Source organism: Somniosus microcephalus, chromosome 5 (genome assembly GCF_052327205.1).
Source record: "Somniosus microcephalus isolate GS21.2 chromosome 5, FLI_Smic_1.0, whole genome shotgun sequence".
NCBI lineage: Eukaryota > Metazoa > Chordata > Chondrichthyes > Squaliformes > Somniosidae > Somniosus > Somniosus microcephalus.
Genome location: NC_140991.1, coordinates 8738556 through 8756790, shown reverse-complemented (window position 1 = coordinate 8756790; position 18235 = coordinate 8738556). Strand labels below are relative to the sequence as shown.

Below are 18235 nucleotides of genomic sequence, written 5' to 3'. Positions count from 1 at the left end.
GGACTGAAATGAGGAGGAATTTCTTCACACACAGAGTGGTGAACCTGTGGAATTCTCTGCCACAGAGGGCGGTGGAGGCCAGTTCATTAAATATATTCAAGAAGGAGTTAGATATATTTCTTGAGGCTAAAGGGATCAAGGGCTATGGGGAGAAGGCAGGGACAGGGTACTGAATTTGGATGATCAGCCATGATCTCATTGAACGGCGGAGCAGGCTCGAGGGGCCGAATGGCCGACTCTTGCTCCTATCTTCTTTGTTTCTTAGAGGAAGTTGTCCCGGTGGGCTAGGGGAAGGAAGGGAAGTGGCAGAGGCAGCTGAATGGATGGTCTCCATCTTAGAGACAAAGAAGTCCATGAGCTCCTCACTCTTGTTGTCGGAGGTGAGGGTGGAGGAGACAGGGGAGAGTGGTTTAAGAAGACGCTTAGCAGTAGAGAATAGAAGCCGGGGTTTATCTTTGCATTCCAGAATGACACGAGGAGAACTTTAAATTTGTGGCGTTGGGAAACTGGGAGCCTATATAGGTCAGTGAGTACAGGGGTGACAGGCGAGAGGGACTTGGTGCGGGCTGAAGTTTATGAAGGGTGGAAGATTGGGAAATGATCTAAAACAGGTGCAGACATCACTTGGAGGCTAATGGTCTGCCAGTTCAACTCTTCGTCATCCCCAAAACCTCCCCGGGGTAGTTCAAGGTCAGAAAAACCAGCGAGAAGTAACTGGCTTTCTCTCTCGTACAGTTAGACTTGTTGGTGCTTTATGTAAACAATGACACGCTCTGTGTGATGGACATTCTCAGAAACTTCTATATAGCTATTAGGTAGCTCAGCCTGTAGAGCACAAGGTTCTTATCTCAGGGTCATGGGTTCATGACCCACGTCAGGCGCCACAGGTTAGCAAGGCCATAAAAACGCAAACCTAAGCACTGGGGTTCATTGCTGGAGAGATAGAACTGAAAAGCAGGGAAGTCAGGTTAAACCTGTATTGAACCTTGGTGAGACCACACTTGGAGCACTGCGAACCATTCAGGTCTCCATATTATAAAAAGGATATAGAGGCACTGGAGAAGGTGCAAAATAGGTTCACAAGGATGATACCAGAACTGAGACGTATAACTATCGAAAACTGAACAGGCTGGGGCTCGTTTCTCGAGAAAAGAGAAGGCTGAGGGGTGACCCGAGAGAGATAGAGTTAAGATTATGAAGGGATTCGATAGGGTAGACGTGGAGAAGTTGTTTCCACTTGTGACAGAGACCAGAACTAGGGGTCATCAATATAAGATGGTCACTAATAAATCCAACAGGAAATTCAGGAGAAGCTTCTTTACCCAGAGAGTGGCGAGAATGTGGAACTCGCTATCATAAGGCTGGTAGAGGCAGAGACCCTCATCACATTTAAAAAGTACTTGGATATACACTTGAAGTACCGTAACCCACAGGGCTACGGACCAAGTGCTGGAAAGTGGGATTAGGCTGGATCACTCTTTGTTGGCCGGCACGGACACGATGGGCCGAATGGCCGCCTTCTGTGCTGTAAATTTCTATAATTCTGTGATGATTCATGAGGAGTGGTTGAGGTGAATAGCACAGATGCATTTAGGGGGAAGCTAGATAAACACGAGGAAGGAATAGGAGGATATGCTGATGGGGTGAGATGAAGAGGGGTGGGAGGAGGCTCGTGTGGAGCATAAACACCGGCACAGACCTGTTGGGCCGAATGGCCTGTTTCTGTGCTGCAGACTCAATGTGATTCAATATTGTTCTGAGTAATGTGAAGGCCCCAGAAAAGGATTGGCAGTAATAAGTGAGATGGTTGGGTGCAGGGTGGTGTACAGTATCAGTACCAACATCCAATCAACACTGTCCTCCATTTCAACTGAAAGCTCGCATTTCGTTCAAACTGCTCTGCCGAATACACTTTCCAGGAGAGACAGAGGCTGCCTGAAGCACCGGTGAAAAAGGCAGCATCTTCACAACTCGCGTTCCGTATCAGAATATATTACATTTATTTATTTTTCTTTCTTTGAAAATAATTAAGACAAATCATTTTGTGCTCATCAGACGACTGATGTCAACGGTGGTAACTGGAACATTTCCCCTCGTTCTGGATACAGTTCATCAAACACTCCCAGGGCAGGTACAGCACGGGTTAGATACAGAGTAAAGCTCCCTCTACACTGTCCCATCAAACACTCCCAGGGCAGGTACAGCACGGGTTAGATACAGAGTAAAGCTCCCTCTACACTGTCCCATCAAACACTCCCAGGGCAGGTACAGCACAGTGTTAGATACAGAATAAAGCTCCCTCTACACTGTCCTATCCAACACTCCCAGGGCAGGTACAGCACGGGTTAGATACAGAGTAAAGCTCCCTCTACACTGTCCCATCAAACACTCCCAGGGCAGGTGCAGCACGGGTTAGATACAGAGTAAAGCTCCCTCTACACTGTCCCATCAAACACTCCCAGGGCAGGTACAGCACGGTGTTAGATACAGAGTAAAGCTCCCTCTACACTGCCCCATCAAACACTCCCAGGGCAGGTACAGCACGGGTTAGATACAGAGTAAAGCTCCCTCTACACTGCCCCATCAAACACTCCCAGGGCAGGTACAGCACGGGCTAGATACAGAGTAAAGCTCCCTCTACACTGTCCCATCCAATACTCCCAGGGCAGGTGCAGCACATTAGACAGCGGGTAAATCCTGCAGACTGTACTCTGCCACAACCACGTGCCACTGAAGAATGTGTTATTTTTCCGTTTCTTACACCAGCTATGTTCTAGCCTCTCGGCGAGAGTTCTAATTTGTTGCTGAGTTCCAGACAGTTTATGCTTCAACTGCTACAGACAAGGCTCTAGATTTAGACGGCCATCGACCCTGCAGCAGGCAGAGGGTGACTTCAGTCACATCAGTGCGAGCACAGATTGCAGGGGTGAAAGGTCGGCTCCCGGACCAACGGCTCCGCCTGGGCCTCGGGCTGCCTTCACTCAAATCACTTTCGGGAATGTTCTCCTGAGCTGCTGGTGTGTTTAAGGGAGCGAGCAGCTCCTGCTGGTGAAGACATGGTGCTGGCTCTGTGAATCAGGGTTCTGCTCCACACACTAACGGGGCAGGCGGCCAGGCACGGGTACTGCAGGGAGGGATCGCCGTGTCCCTACTTCAGATCCAGCTAAAGGAAACAAACCAGGCTGGCTGCCTTTGAAGCTCTTGCTACAATGTGGAACTTTGGATCAGCGGAGCGTCCTGAAAGAAGGACTGGCTCCGGGGGCTGCCTGATCACTGGGTGCTCAAGTACTTGGCTGGAGTGCGAGACCCCAAACCCTCCAATCACTGTGCCATCTTGTTTTGTTTCTATTGGCAGTCGGAGCTACTGGTGTCGAGCAGGGTGGGGGTGCGGTGGGTTTGATATAAACGAGGTCTGTGCCTCCAGACACAAACAATGAAAGCCTCGGTATTTGAAGAGCAGAAAGGCACAGGTCAAACGAGGTGAAGGAGCCGAGAGTTGAGGCTCCCACAGCGTGAAGTAAAATCGCTGCTTTCCAGGCCCCGCTGGTCGCAGATCGGCCTCCCTGGTACCCTCGCGGTGGCCTCGTGGTCACCGACACATTGCCGGCTCTGGAGGCTCCTCCATTTCACATCACTTTGCAGCACCTCCTGGACTTCTCGCTCGGAGCCTCCTCCTGAGGCGCTTTGAACTTGATCAGCGGGGGGTCCCCGCTGGCTGGAGTGAAGTAGACCGTGTCCTGCTCGGGCAGGGCCGGGGACGCCGGAGGGGTTGCGGGCGGGGCCAGGGTCGCGGGCTGGTCCGTGGGGCTGTCGGCCGCCTCACTCGTCGAGTACTCCTCACCAGGCAGCTGCTTCTGGAGCTTGGCGGCCGCGCGCTGCCGCTTCAGGTCCGCCAGTGTGTGGTGGGACTTCTCCTTGCTCAGGTCGGACGCCGGCTCCTCCCGGGTGGCCAGCTGGTAGGACGCGCTCCGGTCTAGCCTCTTGGTGTCCTGCTTCAAATCCGATTCCGACGGGAGCTGTGCGGAGGCTGGAACCACGGAACCGTTTCTCATGGCCGGCTCGCTGCTGGCCCACTTGCCCTCACTCGGTTCCTCGTCTCCTTTGGTCGTCCTGGATGCGACGTTCTGAAAAGGAAAACAATTGGACAGCTGTGACTTCGTGTGCTGACCAAGGTAGCCTTTTGTTTCGTTGAGGATATTTTAGAACGTCTTCAACCCATTATCTTCCTGCTGTCACACTGGGGAGTGGGCGGCAAATCACAGAGCAAGCAGACCAAATACAGAGAGCCTGGGAAAGACCCGGGGGAGAGGAGTGTGCTGGGAGCTGGGCAGACAAGTGACCGACATTGTTAAAAGAAAGACAGACTTGCATTTCATGACCTCAGGACGTCCAAAAGCACTTTACAGCCAATGAACAACAACAACAACTTGTATTTATATAGCGCCTTTACCGCAGTAAAACGTCCCAAGGCGTTGCACGGGAGTATTTTAAGACAAAATATTTGACACCGAGCCACATAAGGAGAAACTAGGGCAGGTGCCCAAAAGCTTGGTCAAAGAGGTAGGTTTTAAGGAGCGTCTAAAATGAGGAGAGAGAGGTAGTGAGGCGGAGAGGTTTAGGGAGGGAATTCCAGAGCTTAGGGCCCAGGCAACAGAAGGCACGGCCACCAAAGGTGGAGCGATTATAATCAGGGATGCTCAAGAGGGCAGAATTAGAGGAGGGCAGATATCTCGGGGGGGGGGGGGGGGGTTGTGGGGCTGAAGGAGATTACAGAGATAGGGAGAGGCGAGGCCATGGAGGGATTTGAAAACAAGAATGAGAATTTTGAAATTGAGGCGTTGCTTAACCGGGAGCCACTGTCGGTCAGCGAGCACAGGGGGTGATGGGTGAACGGGACTTGGTGCAAGTTAGGACACGGGCAGCTGAGTTTTGGATGACCTCAAGTTTACGTAGGGTAGAATGTGGGAGGCCAGCCAGGAGTGCGTTGGAATAGTCAAGTCTAGAGGTAACAAAGGCATGGATGAGGGTTTCAGCAGCGGACGAGCTGAGGCGGGGGCGGAGACGGGCGATGTTACGGAGGTGGAAATAGGCGGTCTTAGTTATGTCACAGATGTGTGGTCGGAAGCTCATTTCGGAGTTAAATTTGACACCAAGGTTGCGAACAGTGTGGTTCAGCCTTGGACAGATGTTAGGGAGAGGGATGGAGTCAGTGGCTAGGGAACGGAGTTTGTGGCGGGGACCGAAAACAATGGCTTCGGTCTTCCCAATATTTAATTGGAGAAAACGTCTGCTGATCCAGTACTGGATGTCGGACAAGCAATGTGTCAATTTAGAGACTGTGGAGGGGTTGAGAGAAGTGGTAGTGAGGTAGAGCTGGGTGTCATCAGCGTACACGTGGAAACTGACGCTGTGTTTTCGGATGATGTCGCCAAAAGGCAGCATGTAGATGAGAAAGAGGAGGGGGCCAAGGATAGATCATTGGGGAACACCAGAGGTAACGATGCGGGAGCGGGAAGAGAAGCCGTTGCAGGTGATTCTCTGGTTACGATTAGATCGATAAGAATGGAACCAGGCGAGTGCAGTCCCACCCAGCTGGACAACAGTGGAGAGGCATTGGAGGAGGATGGAGTGGTCAACCGTGTCAAAGGCTGCAGACAAGTCAAGAAGGACGAGGAGGGATAGTTTACCTTTGTCACAGTCACATAGGATGTCATTTGTGACTTTGAGAGCTGTTTCGGTACTGTGGCAAGGGCGGAAACCAGATTGGAGGGATTCAAACATGGAGTTGCGGGAAAGATGGGCACGGATTTGGGAGGTGACAACACGCGAGGGGAAAGGGAGGTTGGAGATGGGGCGGTAGTTTGCAAGTACGGAGGGGTCAAGGGTTGGTTTTTTGAGGAGAGGGGTGATGACGGAGAGGGAGAGGGGGACAGTACCTGAGGAGAGAGAACCATTAACAATGTCAGCTAACATGGGAGCCAGAAAAGGAAGTTGGGTGGTCAGCAGTTTGGTGGGAATAGGGTCAAGGGAGCAGGAAGTGGGTCTCATGGACAAGATGAGCACAGAGAGGTCATGAGGGGAATTCGGAGAGAAACTGGAGAAAGATGTGAGTTCAGGGCTATAACAGTAGGGAACCTTAGAGGAAGTTTGGCCAGGTGGGCTAGGGGAAGGATGGGAAGTGGCAGAGGCAGCTGAACGGATGGTCTCAATCTTAGAGACAAAGATGTCCATGAGCTCCTCACTCTTGTTGTCGGAGGTGAGGGTGGAGGAAACAGGGGAGAGGGGTTTAAGACGACGGTTAGCAGTGGAGAATAGAAGCCGGGAGTTATCTTTGTATAACAGGATGATCCTGGGATAGTGAGTAGTTTTGGCAGACGAGAGCAGGACCCGATAATGCTTTATGTGGCCCAGCCAGATCTGGCGGTGAATGGCTCAACCAGTTGTCCGCCATATCCGTTCAAGACTGCGTCCCTTGGACTTAAGGGAGCGGAGAGGAGGGTCGTACCAGGGGGAACGGGCAGGGTGAGAGAGTGTAATTGTTTTAATGAAGTACTTTTTGAAGTGGAGTCGCTGTTGTAATATAGGAAATGCAGCAGCCAATTTGCACACAGCAAGATCCCACAAACAGCAATGTGATAATGACCAGATTATCTGTTTGTGATGATGGGGGATAAATATCCACTGAGTCAAGGCTGACAACTTTAACATAACAAAAATGGCGTAAGATGTTTCACACGGAAAAAAAAACTATTCTTTTTAGCCAGTACGTAACAAGCCCAACAGGAGAGGAGCGATTCTGGACTTAGTTTTAAGGGATGAAGCTGGGCAGGTGGAAGGGGTATCAGTGGCCATGATCATAATTCAGTTAGGTTTAGCGTAGTTATGGAAAAGGACAAAGACAGACCAGGAGTAAAAGTTCTCAATTGGGGAAAGGCGAATTTTACTAAGCCGAGATGTGATTTAGCAAAAGTGGACTGGAAACAGCTCCTTGAAGGTGAATCAGTGAAAGAGCAGTGGGAGGCATTCAAGGAGGAGACAGTGAGGGTTCAGAGCAAGTATGCTTCCACTGAAGAAAAAAGGTGGGACTCCCAAATCTAGAGCCCCCTGGATGTCAAGGAGCATACAGGGTAGGATAAGGGAAGGTTTTGTCAGGTACCGAGAGCTCAATACTGCAGAAAGCCTAGAGGAGTATAGAAAGTGCAAGGGTGAAATTAAAAAGGAAATTAGGAAAGCAAAGAGAGGGCATGAAAAAATATTGGCAGGTAAAATCAAGGAAAACCCAAAGATGTTTTATAAATACATAAAGAAAGACTTGCATTTATATAGCGCCTTTCACAACCACCGGATGTCTCAAAGCGCTTTACAGCCAATGAAGTACTTTTGGAGTGTAGTCACTGTATAAATGTGGGAAACGCAGCAGCCAATTCGCGCACAGCAAGCTCCCACAAACAGCAATGTGATAATGACTGGATACTGCTTTTGTTATGTTGGTTGAGGGATAAATATTGGCCCCAGGACACCGGGGAGAACTCCCCTGCTCTTCTTCGAAATAGTGGCCGCGGGATCTTTTACGTCCACCTGAGCGCGCAGACGGGGCCTCGGTTTAACATCTCATCCGAAAGACAGCACCTCCGGCAGTACAGCACTGCACTGGAGTGTCAGCCTAGCTTTATGTGCTCAAGTCCCTGGAGTGGGACTTGAACCCACAACCTTCTGATTCAGAGGCGAGGGTGCTACCCACTGAGCCACAACTGACACTGATAAAGAGCAAGGAACAAGTAGGGCCTATTAGAGACCAAAAAGGTAACCTGTGTGTGGAGGCGGAAGACATGGGGATGGTTCTTAATGAATACTTTGCATCTGTCTTCGCAAAAGAGAGGGAGGATGTAGACATTGTAGTTAAGGAGGAGGAGTGTGAAATATTAGATGAGATAAACAGAGAGGGAGAGAGGAAGAATGAAGGGGTTTAGCATTATTGAAAGTGGATCAATCCCCAGGCCCGGATGAAATGTATCCCAGGCTGTTAAGAGAAGTAAGAGAGGAAATAGCGGAGGCTCTGACCATCATTTTCCAATCCTCTCTGGCTACAGGCGTGGTGCTGGAGGACTGCTAATGTCATACCGCTGGGAGAAAAAGGACAGACCGAGTAATTACAGGCCAGTCAGCCTAACCTCGGCGGTGGGCAAATTGTTGGAAAAAATTCTGAGGGACTGGATAAATTTTCATTTAGAAAGGCACGGATTAACCCAGAACAGTCAGCACGGATTTGTTAAGGGAAGGTTGTGTCTGACTAACTTGATTGAATTTTTTGAGGAGATAACAAGGCGAGTTAATGAGGGTTGTGCATTTGATGTAGTTCCCATGGGTGACTGGTCAGAAAAGTAAAAGCCCATGGGATCCAAGGGAAAGTGGCAAGTTGGATCCAAAATTAGCCGAGTGGCAGGAAGCAAAGGGTAGTGGTTGCCGAGTGTTTTTGTGAGTGGAAGGCTGTTTCCAGTGGGGTTCTGCGGGGCTCAGTACTCGGTCCCTTGCTTTTTGTGGTATATATCAATGATTTAGACTTCAATGTAGGGGCATGATTAAGAAGTTTGCAGATGATACAAAAATTGGCCGTGTGGTTGATAGTGAGGAAGAAAGCTGCAGACTGCAGGGAGGATATCAATGGACTGGTCAGGTGGACAGAACAGTGGAAAATGGAATTCAATCCGGAGAAGAGTGAGGTAATGCATTTGGGGAGGGCTAACAAGGCAAGGGAATACTCATTAAATGGTAGGACACTGAGAAGTGTAGAGGAACAGAGGGACTTTGGATTGCAGGTCCACAGATCCCTGAAGGTAGCAGGACAAGTAGATAAGGTGGTTAAGAAGGCATACGGGATACTTGCCTTTATTAGCCGTGGCACAGAATATAAGAGCTGGGAGGTTATGCTTGAACTGAATAAAACACTAGTTAGGCCACAGCTAGAGTACTGCGTGCAGTTCTGGTCACCACATTACAGGAAGGATGTGATTGCACTAGAGAGGGTACAGAGGAGATTTACGAGGATGTTGCCTGGGCTGGGGAATTTTAGCTATGAGGAAAGATTGGACAGGCCGGGGTTGTTTTCCTTGGAACAGAGGAGGCTGAGGGGAGATTTAATTGAGGTGTATAAAATTATGAGGGCCCGAGATAGAGTGGATAGGAAGGACCGATTTCCCCTAGCAGAGGTGTCAATAACCAGGGGGCAGAGATTGCAAGTAAATTGGTCGGAGGATTAGAGGGGAGTTGAGGAGAAATGTTTTCACCCAGAGGGTGGTGGGGGTCTGGAACTCACTGCCTGAAAGGGTGGTAGAGGCAGAAACCCTCATCACATTTAAAAAGTACTTGGATACGCACTTGAAGTGCCGAAACCTACAGGGCTACGGACCAAGAGCTGGAAAGTGGGATTAGGCTGAAACCCACACACTAACCCCTTACCCTGAATAATCAAACCCACACACTGACCCAGTAATCTTGATAAACAAGAACTACACACACACACGGCCTGATCCTGCTCAATAATCAGCATTTCCTCTCCGTGACCCCTGTCGAATGTCACTGGAGGCCCGGGAGATTGTGCTCCATCGGGATTCTCCCTTGGGGAATGCTGCACCCGGCTTGCCGGCGGTCCTGTCCAAGTGAGGTGGAGTGCTCTTACCGATCCGTACTGCTTGAGCTCAGAGTCCGTCTGTGCGTCCTCATCCTCTTCATCCTGCAGCTCTGGGTCGCTCTCCTTGCTGCCGACCTGTTGCCAGACAATGGCCTCCTCCTCATGCTCCTTTCGGTACATATTGTTCCGTTCCGTCACGCTAACTTTCCGCACAACCTTTCTGTTATTGGAGAGGAGAACTGCAGTAAGGATTGGGACTTTTCTCTTGAGGATATGAAAACACTCGGGAAAGGTCTGATCATTTTCAGAAGGCTGTGTTCCATTCAGCCCCAGTGAGTGAATCTCGGCCTGGTACGATGCTGAACTCGAGGGACTAGAGGAGCGCAGGGTCCGATCCCAGTCTGTGCCAAGGTAGCTGATCTCAGCCCGTCGTTACAGTGCGACAACCGGCCTCAGTGTCCCCAGGCTGGGGAATCAGACACTAACTGCTCAGCCCTGGGGGGGGGGGGGGGGGATCCAGTGGCGTGATGTTGGGGGGGCGGGGGAGCTGGGTGTAACCCAGTGACTGGGGATGGGCGGGGAGCGGGGGGGCGGTTGTGCCATCCAGTGGTGGGGGCGTTGGTGTACTCCAGTGACAGGGACGCAGGGGGTGGGGTGTCGAATCCAGTGGTGACACAGGCAGCAATTACAATCCAGGACTGTGAAAAGCTGGGCTTTCAGTGGTCCAGTGTCCAGAGGTAATAACCCTACCGACCCTGGGTCATAATGGACCTGTGCACCTGGCAACACACAAAGCCCACCGTTATATTTACACCTCGCTGATCTGCTCCTGTCTGAATAGAACAGGTGCTGTTTGTAGCACGACTGCCTCCTCCATGGATAAATCCTCAGAGACCCGCGATCTGTTCACATCAACAGCCCGAGATGTCTGGACACTAACACCGAGTTTTATATATACGTGCTTCATGCATTTAAAAGGCCCAAACCTTCTCCCAAACACCAACCACCGACCGACACGCTCTCCGTCCTCCCTGCACTGCAATCACATTTCCGACTATAACTTCCCATCAGGGAGAGAGGGAGAAGCCAATGGAATTCCACCCACAACCAATATTCATGATGTCACGAGGTGGACCTCCATGAACATAGGAAGGCCATTCAGCCCCTCGAGCCTGTTCCACCATTCAATGAGATCATGGCTGATCTGTGACCTAACTCCATCCACCCTCCTTTGCCCATATCTCTTAATATCTTTGGTTAACAGAAAGCTATCAATCTCAGATTTAAAATTAATTGATCTAGTATTTGTGGAAGAGAGTTCCAAACTTCGACCACCCTCTGTGTGTCGAAGTGTTTCCTATTTTCACTCCTGAAAAGTCTGGCTCTAATTTTTGGATTCTGCCCCCTAGTCCTAGAATCCCCAACCAGCGGAAATAGTTTCTCTCTCTCTACCCTATCGGCTCCCCTTAATATCTTGAAAACTTTGATAAAATCACCCCATAACCTTCTAAATTCTGGGGAATACAACCCTAATTTGTGTAATCTTTCCTCATAACTTAACCCTTGGAGTCCGGGTATCATTCCTGTAAACCTACGCTGCACTCCCTCCAAGGCCAATATATCCTTCCTAAGGTGTGGGGCCCAGAACTGCTCACAGCCACACTCACTCTCTGCTCCCTGTAGATCCCCAGACCCACACTCACTCTCTGCTCCCTGTAGATCCCCAGACCCACACTCACTCTCTGCTCCCTGTAGATCCCCAGACCCAGACTCACTCTCTGCTCCCTGTAGATCCCCAGACCCACACTCACTTTCTGCTCCCTGCAGATCCCCAGACCCACACTCACTCTCTGCTCCCTGTAGATCCCCAGACCCACACTCACTCTGGTCCCTGTAGATCCCCAGACCCACACTCACTCTCTGCTCCCTGTAGATCCCCAGACCCACACTCACTTTCTGCTCCCTGCAGATCCCCAGACCCACACTCACTCTCTGCTCCCTGTAGATCCCCAGACCCACACTCACTCTCTGCTCCCTGTAGATCCCCAGACCCACACTCACCCTCTGCTCCCTGTAGATCCCCAGACCCACACTCACTCTCTGCTCCCTGTGTAGATCCCCAGACCCACACTCACTCTCTGCTCCCTGTAGATCCCCAGACCCACACTCACTCTCTGCTCCCTGTAGATCCCCAGGCCCACACTCACCCTCTGCTCCCTGTATAGATCCCCAGACCCACACTCACTCTTTGCTCCCTGTAGATCCCCAGACCCACACCCACTCTCTGCTCCCTGAAGATCCCCAGACCCACACTCACTCTGGTCCCTGTATATCCCCAGGCCCACACTCACCCTCTGCTCCCTGTATAGATCCCCAGACCCACACTCACTCTCTGCTCCCTGTAGATCCCCAGACCCACACTCACTCTCTGCTCCCTGTAGATCCCCACACTCACCCTCTGCTCCCTGTAGATCCCCAGACCCACACTCACCCTCTGCTCCCTGTAGATCCCCAGATCCACACTCACTCTCTGCTCCCTGTAGATCCCCACACTCACTCTCTGCTCCCTGTAGATCCCTAGACCCACACTCACTCTCTGCTCCCTGTAGATCCCCAGACCCACACTCACTCTCTGCTCCCTGTAGATCCCCAGACCCACACTCACCCTCTGCTCCCTGTAGATCCCCAGACCCACACTCACTCTCTGCTCCCTGTAGATCCCCAGACCCAGACTCACTCTCTGCTCCCTGTAGATCCCCAGACCCACACTCACTTTCTGCTCCCTGCAGATCCCCAGACCCACACTCACCCTCTGCTCCCTGTAGATCCCCAGACCCACACTCACTTTCTGCTCCCTGCAGATCCCCAGACCCACACTCACTCTCTGCTCCCTGTAGATCCCCAGACCCACACTCACTCTCTGCTCCCTGTAGATCCCCAGACCCACACTCACCCTCTGCTCCCTGTAGATCCCCAGACCCACACTCACTCTCTGCTCCCTGTGTAGATCCCCAGACCCACACTCACTCTCTGCTCCCTGTAGATCCCCAGACCCACACTCACTCTCTGCTCCCTGTAGATCCCCAGGCCCACACTCACCCTCTGCTCCCTGTATAGATCCCCAGACCCACACTCACTCTTTGCTCCCTGTAGATCCCCAGACCCACACCCACTCTCTGCTCCCTGAAGATCCCCAGACCCACACTCACTCTGGTCCCTGTATATCCCCAGGCCCACACTCACCCTCTGCTCCCTGTAGATCCCCACACTCACCCTCTGCTCCCTGTAGATCCCCAGACCCACACTCACCCTCTGCTCCCTGTAGATCCCCAGATCCACACTCACTCTCTGCTCCCTGTAGATCCCCACACTCACTCTCTGCTCCCTGTAGATCCCTAGACCCACACTCAATCTCTGCTCCCTGTAGATCCCCAGACCCACACTCACTCTCTGCTCCCTGTAGATCCCCAGACCCACACTCACCCTCTGCTCCCTGTAGATCCCCAGACCCACACTCACCCTCTGCTTCCTGTATAGATCCCCAGACCCACACTCACTCTCTGCTCCCTGTAGATCCCCAGACCCACACTCACTCTCTGCTCCCTGTAGATCCCCAGACCCACACTCACTCTCTGCTCCCTGTAGATCCCCAGACCCACACTCACTCTCTGCTCCCTGTATAGATCCCCAGACCCACACTCACTCTCTGCTCCCTGTAGATCCCCAGGCCCACACTCACTCTCTGCTCCCTGTAGATCCCCAGGCCCACACTCACTCTCTGCTTCCTGTAGATCCCCAGACCCACACTCACCCTCTGCTCCCTGTAGATCCCCAGACCCACACTCACCCTCTGCTCCCTGTAGATCCCCAGACCCACACTCACTCTCTGCTCCCTGTAGATCCCCAGACCCACACTCACTCTCTGCTCCCTGTAGGTCCCCAGACCCACACTCACCCTCTGCTTCCTGTAGATCCCCACACTCACCCTCTGCTCCCTGTAGATCCCCAGACCCACACTCACCCTCTGCTTCCTGTATAGATCCCCAGACCCACACTCACTCTCTGCTCCCTGTAGATCCCCAGACCCACACTCACTCTCTGCTCCCTGTAGGTCCCCAGACCCACACTCACCCTCTGCTTCCTGTAGATCCCCACACTCACCCTCTGCTCCCTGTAGATCCCCAGACCCACACGCACCCTCTGCTTCCTGTATAGATCCCCAGACCCACACTCACTCTCTGCTCCCTGTAGATCCCCAGACCCACACTCACTCTCTGCTCCCTGTAGATCCCCACACCCACACTCACTCTCTGCTCCCTGTAGATCCCCAGGCCCACACTCACTCTCTGCTTCCTGTAGATCCCCAGACCCACACTCACCCTCTGCTCCCTGTAGATCCCCAGACCCACACTCACCCTCTGCTCCCTGTAGATCCCCAGACCCACACTCACTCTCTGCTCCCTGTAGATCCCCAGACCCACACTCACAAATCTGCTCCCTGTAGATCCCCAGACCCACACTCACCCTCTGCTCCCTGTAGATCCCCAGACCCACACTCACTCTCTGCTCCCTGTAGATCCCCAGACCCACACTCACTCTCTGCTCCCTGTAGATCCCCAGACCCACACTCACACTCTGCTCCCTGTAGATCCCCACACTCACTCTCTGCTCCCTGTAGATCCCGAGACCCACACTCACCCTCTGCTCCCTGTAGATCCCCAGACCCACACTCACTCTCTGCTCCCTGTAGATCCCCAGACCCACACTCACCCTCTGCTCCCTGTAGATCCCCAGACCCACACTCACCCTCTGCTCCCTGTATAGATCCCCAGACCCACACTCACTCTCTGCTCCCTGTAGATCCCCAGACCCACACTCACTCTCTGCTCCCTGTAGATCCCCAGACCCACACTCACTCTCTGCTCCCTGTAGATCCCCAGACCCACACTCACCCTCTGCTCCCTGTAGATCCCCAGACCCACACTCACTCTCTGCTCCATGCAGATCCCCAGACCCACACTCACTCTCTGCTCCCTGTAGATCCCCAGACCCACACTCACTCTCTGCTCCCTGTCGATCCCCAGACCCACACTCACCCTCTGCTCCCTGTAGATCCCCAGACCCACACTCACCCTCTGCTCCCTGTAGATCCACATACCAACACTCACCCTCTGCTCCCTGTCGATCCCCAGACCCACACTCACTCTCTGCTCCCTGTATAGATCCCCAGACCCACACTCACTCTCTGCTCCCTGGAGATCCCCAGACCCACACTCACTCTCTGCTCCCTGTAGATCCCCAGACCCACACTCACCCTCTGCTCCCTGTAGATCCACATACCAACACTCACCCTCTGCTCCCTATAGATCCCCAGACCCACACTCACTCTCTGCTCCCTGTATAGATCCCCAGACCCACACTCACTCTCTGCTCCCTGTAGATCCCCAGACCCACACTCACTCTCTGCTCCCTGTAGATCCCCAGGCCCACACTCACTCTCTGCTTCCTGTAGATCCCCAGACCCACACTCACTCTCTGCTCCCTGTAGATCCCCAGACCCACACTCACCCTCTGCTCCCTGTAGATCCCCAGACCCACACTCACTCTCTGCTCCCTGTAGATCCCCAGACCCACACTCACTCTCTGCTCCCTGTAGATCCCCACACTCACCCTCTGCTCCCTGTAGATCCCCAGACCCACACTCACCCTCTGCTCCCTGTAGATCCCCAGACCCACACTCACCCTCTGCTCCCTGTATAGATCCCTAGACCCACACTCACTCTCTGCTCCCTGCAGAGATCCCCAGACCCACACTCACTCTCTGCTCCCTGTAGATCCCCAGACACACACTCACTCTCTGCTCCCTGTAGATCCCCAGACCCACACTCACTCTCTGCTCCCTGTAGATCCCCAGACCCACACTCACTCTCTGCTCCCTGTAGATCCCCAGACCCACACTCACTCTCTGCTCCCTGTCGATCCCCACACTCACCCTCTGCTCCCTGTAGATCCCCAGACCCACACTCACCCTCTGCTCCCTGTAGATCCCCAGACCCACACTCACTCTCTGCTCCCTGTAGATCCCCAGACCCACACTCACCCTCTGCTCCCTGTAGATCCCCAGACCCACACTCGCTCTCTGCTCCCTGCAGATCCCCAGACCCACACTCACCCTCTGCTCCCTGTAGATCCCCAGACCCACACTCTCTCTCTGCTCCCTGTAGATCCCCAGACCCACACTCACTCTCTGCTCCCTGTAGATCCCCAGACCCACACTCACTCTCTGCTCCCTGTAGATCCCCAGACCCACACTCACTCTCTGCTCCCTGTAGATCCCCAGACCCACACTCACCCTCTGCTCCCTGTAGATCCCCAGACCCACACTCACTCGCTGCTCCCTGTAGATCCCCAGACCCACACTCGCTCTCTGCTCCCTGTAGATCCCCAGAGCCACACTCACTCTCTGCTCCCTGTAGATCCCCAGACCCACACTCACTCTCTGCTCCCTGTAGATCCCCAGACCCACACTCACTCTCTGCTCCCTGTAGATCCCCAGACCCACACTCACCCTCTGCTCCCTGTATAGATCCCTAGACCCACACTCACCCTCTGCTCCCTGTAGATCCCCAGACCCACACTCACTCTCTGCTCCCTGTAGATCCCCAGACCCACACTCACCCTCTGCTCCCTGTAGATCCCCAGACCCACACTCACCCTCTGCTCCCTGTAGATCCCCAGACCCACACTCACTCTCTGCTCCCTGTAGATCCCCAGACCCACACTCACCCTCTGCTCCCTGTAGATCCCCAGACCCACACTCGCTCTCTGCTCCCTGTAGATCCCCAGACCCACACTCACCCTCTGCTCCCTGTATAGATCCCTAGACCCACACTCACCCTCTGCTCCCTGTAGATCCCCAGACCCACACTCACTCTCTGCTCCCTGTGGATCCCCAGACCCACACTCACCCTCTGCTCCCTGTAGATCCCCAGACCCACACTCACCCTCTGCTCCCTGTATAGATCCCTAGACCCACACTCACCCTCTGCTCCCTGTAGATCCCCAGACCCACACTCACCCTCTGCTCCCTGTAGATCCCCAGACCCACACTCACCCTCTGCTCCCTGTAGATCCCCAGACCCACACTCACTCTCTGCTCCCTGTATAGATCCCCAGACCCACACTCACCCTCTGCTCCCTGTAGATCCCCAGACCCACACTCACTCTCTGCTCCCTGTAGATCCCCAGACCCACACTCACCCTCTGCTCCCTGTATAGATCCCTAGACCCACACTCACCCTCTGCTCCCTGTAGATCCCCAGACCCACACTCACTCTCTGCTCCCTGTAGATCCCCAGACCCACCCTCTGCTCCCTGTAGGTCCCCAGACCCACACTCACTCTCTGCTCCCTGTAGATCCCCAGACCCACACTCACCCTCTGCTCCCTGTATAGATCCCTAGACCCACACTCACTCTCTGCTCCCTGTAGGTCCCCAGACCCACACTCATTCTCTGCTCCCTGTATAGATCCCCAGACCCACACTCACCCTCTGCTCCCTGTAGATCCCTAGACCCACACTCACTCTCTGCTCCCTGTAGATCCCTAGACCCACACTCACCCTCTGCTCCCTGTAGATCCCCAGACCCACACTCACCCTCTGCTCCCTGTAGATCCCCAGACCCACACTCACCCTCTGCTCCCTGTATAGATCCCTAGACCCACACTCACTCTCTGCTCCTTGTAGATCCCCAGACCCACACTCACCCTCTGCTCCCTGTAGATCCCCAGACCCACACTCACTCTCTGCTCCCTGTAGATCCCCAGACCCACACTCACCCTCTGCTCCCTGTATAGATCCCCAGACCCACACTCACCCTCTGCTCCCTGTAGATCCCCAGACCCACACTCACCCTCTGCTCCCTGTAGATCCCCAGACCCACACTCACTCTCTGCTCCCTGTAGATCCCCAGACCCACACTCACTCTCTGCTCCCTGTAGATCCCCAGACCCACACTCACTCTCTGCTCCCTGTAGATCCCCAGACCCACACTCACTCTCTGCTCCCTGTAGATCCCCAGACCCACACTCACTCTCTGCTCCCTGTAGATCCCCAGACCCACACTCACTCTCTGCTCCCTGTAGATCCCCAGACCCACACTCACCCTCTGCTCCCTGTATAGATCCCCAGACCCACACTCACCCTCTGCTCCCTGTATAGATCCCCAGACCCACACTCACCCTCTGCTCCCTGCAGACCCCAGACCCACACTCACCCTCTGCTCCCTGTATAGATCCCCAGACCCACACTCACCCTCTGCTCCCCGTGCTGGAGGTTCGCCGCTGCAAGGCCGTCTTGTGCTTGTCGTGTGATTTCATGATTGCGTCATGCTTGTGTTTCAGGTCCAGTATCTTCCCTCGGACCTCTTCATCCCCACACACATCTGGAACAGGGAATCGCTGAGTGAAAAACTGACACACCAATGTTGCCAACGTGCCAGAGCAAAGCAGTGTCATTCGCCTGCTTTAGAGTCAAGCAGCAACCGCACGATATCCAACTGAAGTCCTGGCCAATATTCCTCCCGCAACCACCACAACCCAAGGCAGG

General features: G+C 53.4%; 1 protein-coding gene across 2 annotated transcripts in view; it reads right to left on the bottom strand.

Moving 5' to 3' along the window:
• Positions 1-1976: 1976 nt before the first annotated feature.
• The window catches only part of ppp1r16a (protein phosphatase 1, regulatory subunit 16A), a 163708-nt gene continuing 147449 nt past the window's right edge, over positions 1977-18235 (bottom strand). For both annotated transcript variants that reach the window (XM_085987270.1, XM_085987271.1), the window contains exons 9-11: positions 17942-18071; positions 9677-9848; positions 1977-4124 (exon numbers count right to left, since the gene is read on the bottom strand). In XM_085987270.1, the coding sequence (XP_085843396.1) occupies positions 3627-4124; positions 9677-9848; positions 17942-18071 (800 nt within the window). In that variant the 3' untranslated portion in view covers positions 1977-3626. The remainder of the gene's footprint in view (positions 4125-9676; positions 9849-17941; positions 18072-18235) is intronic.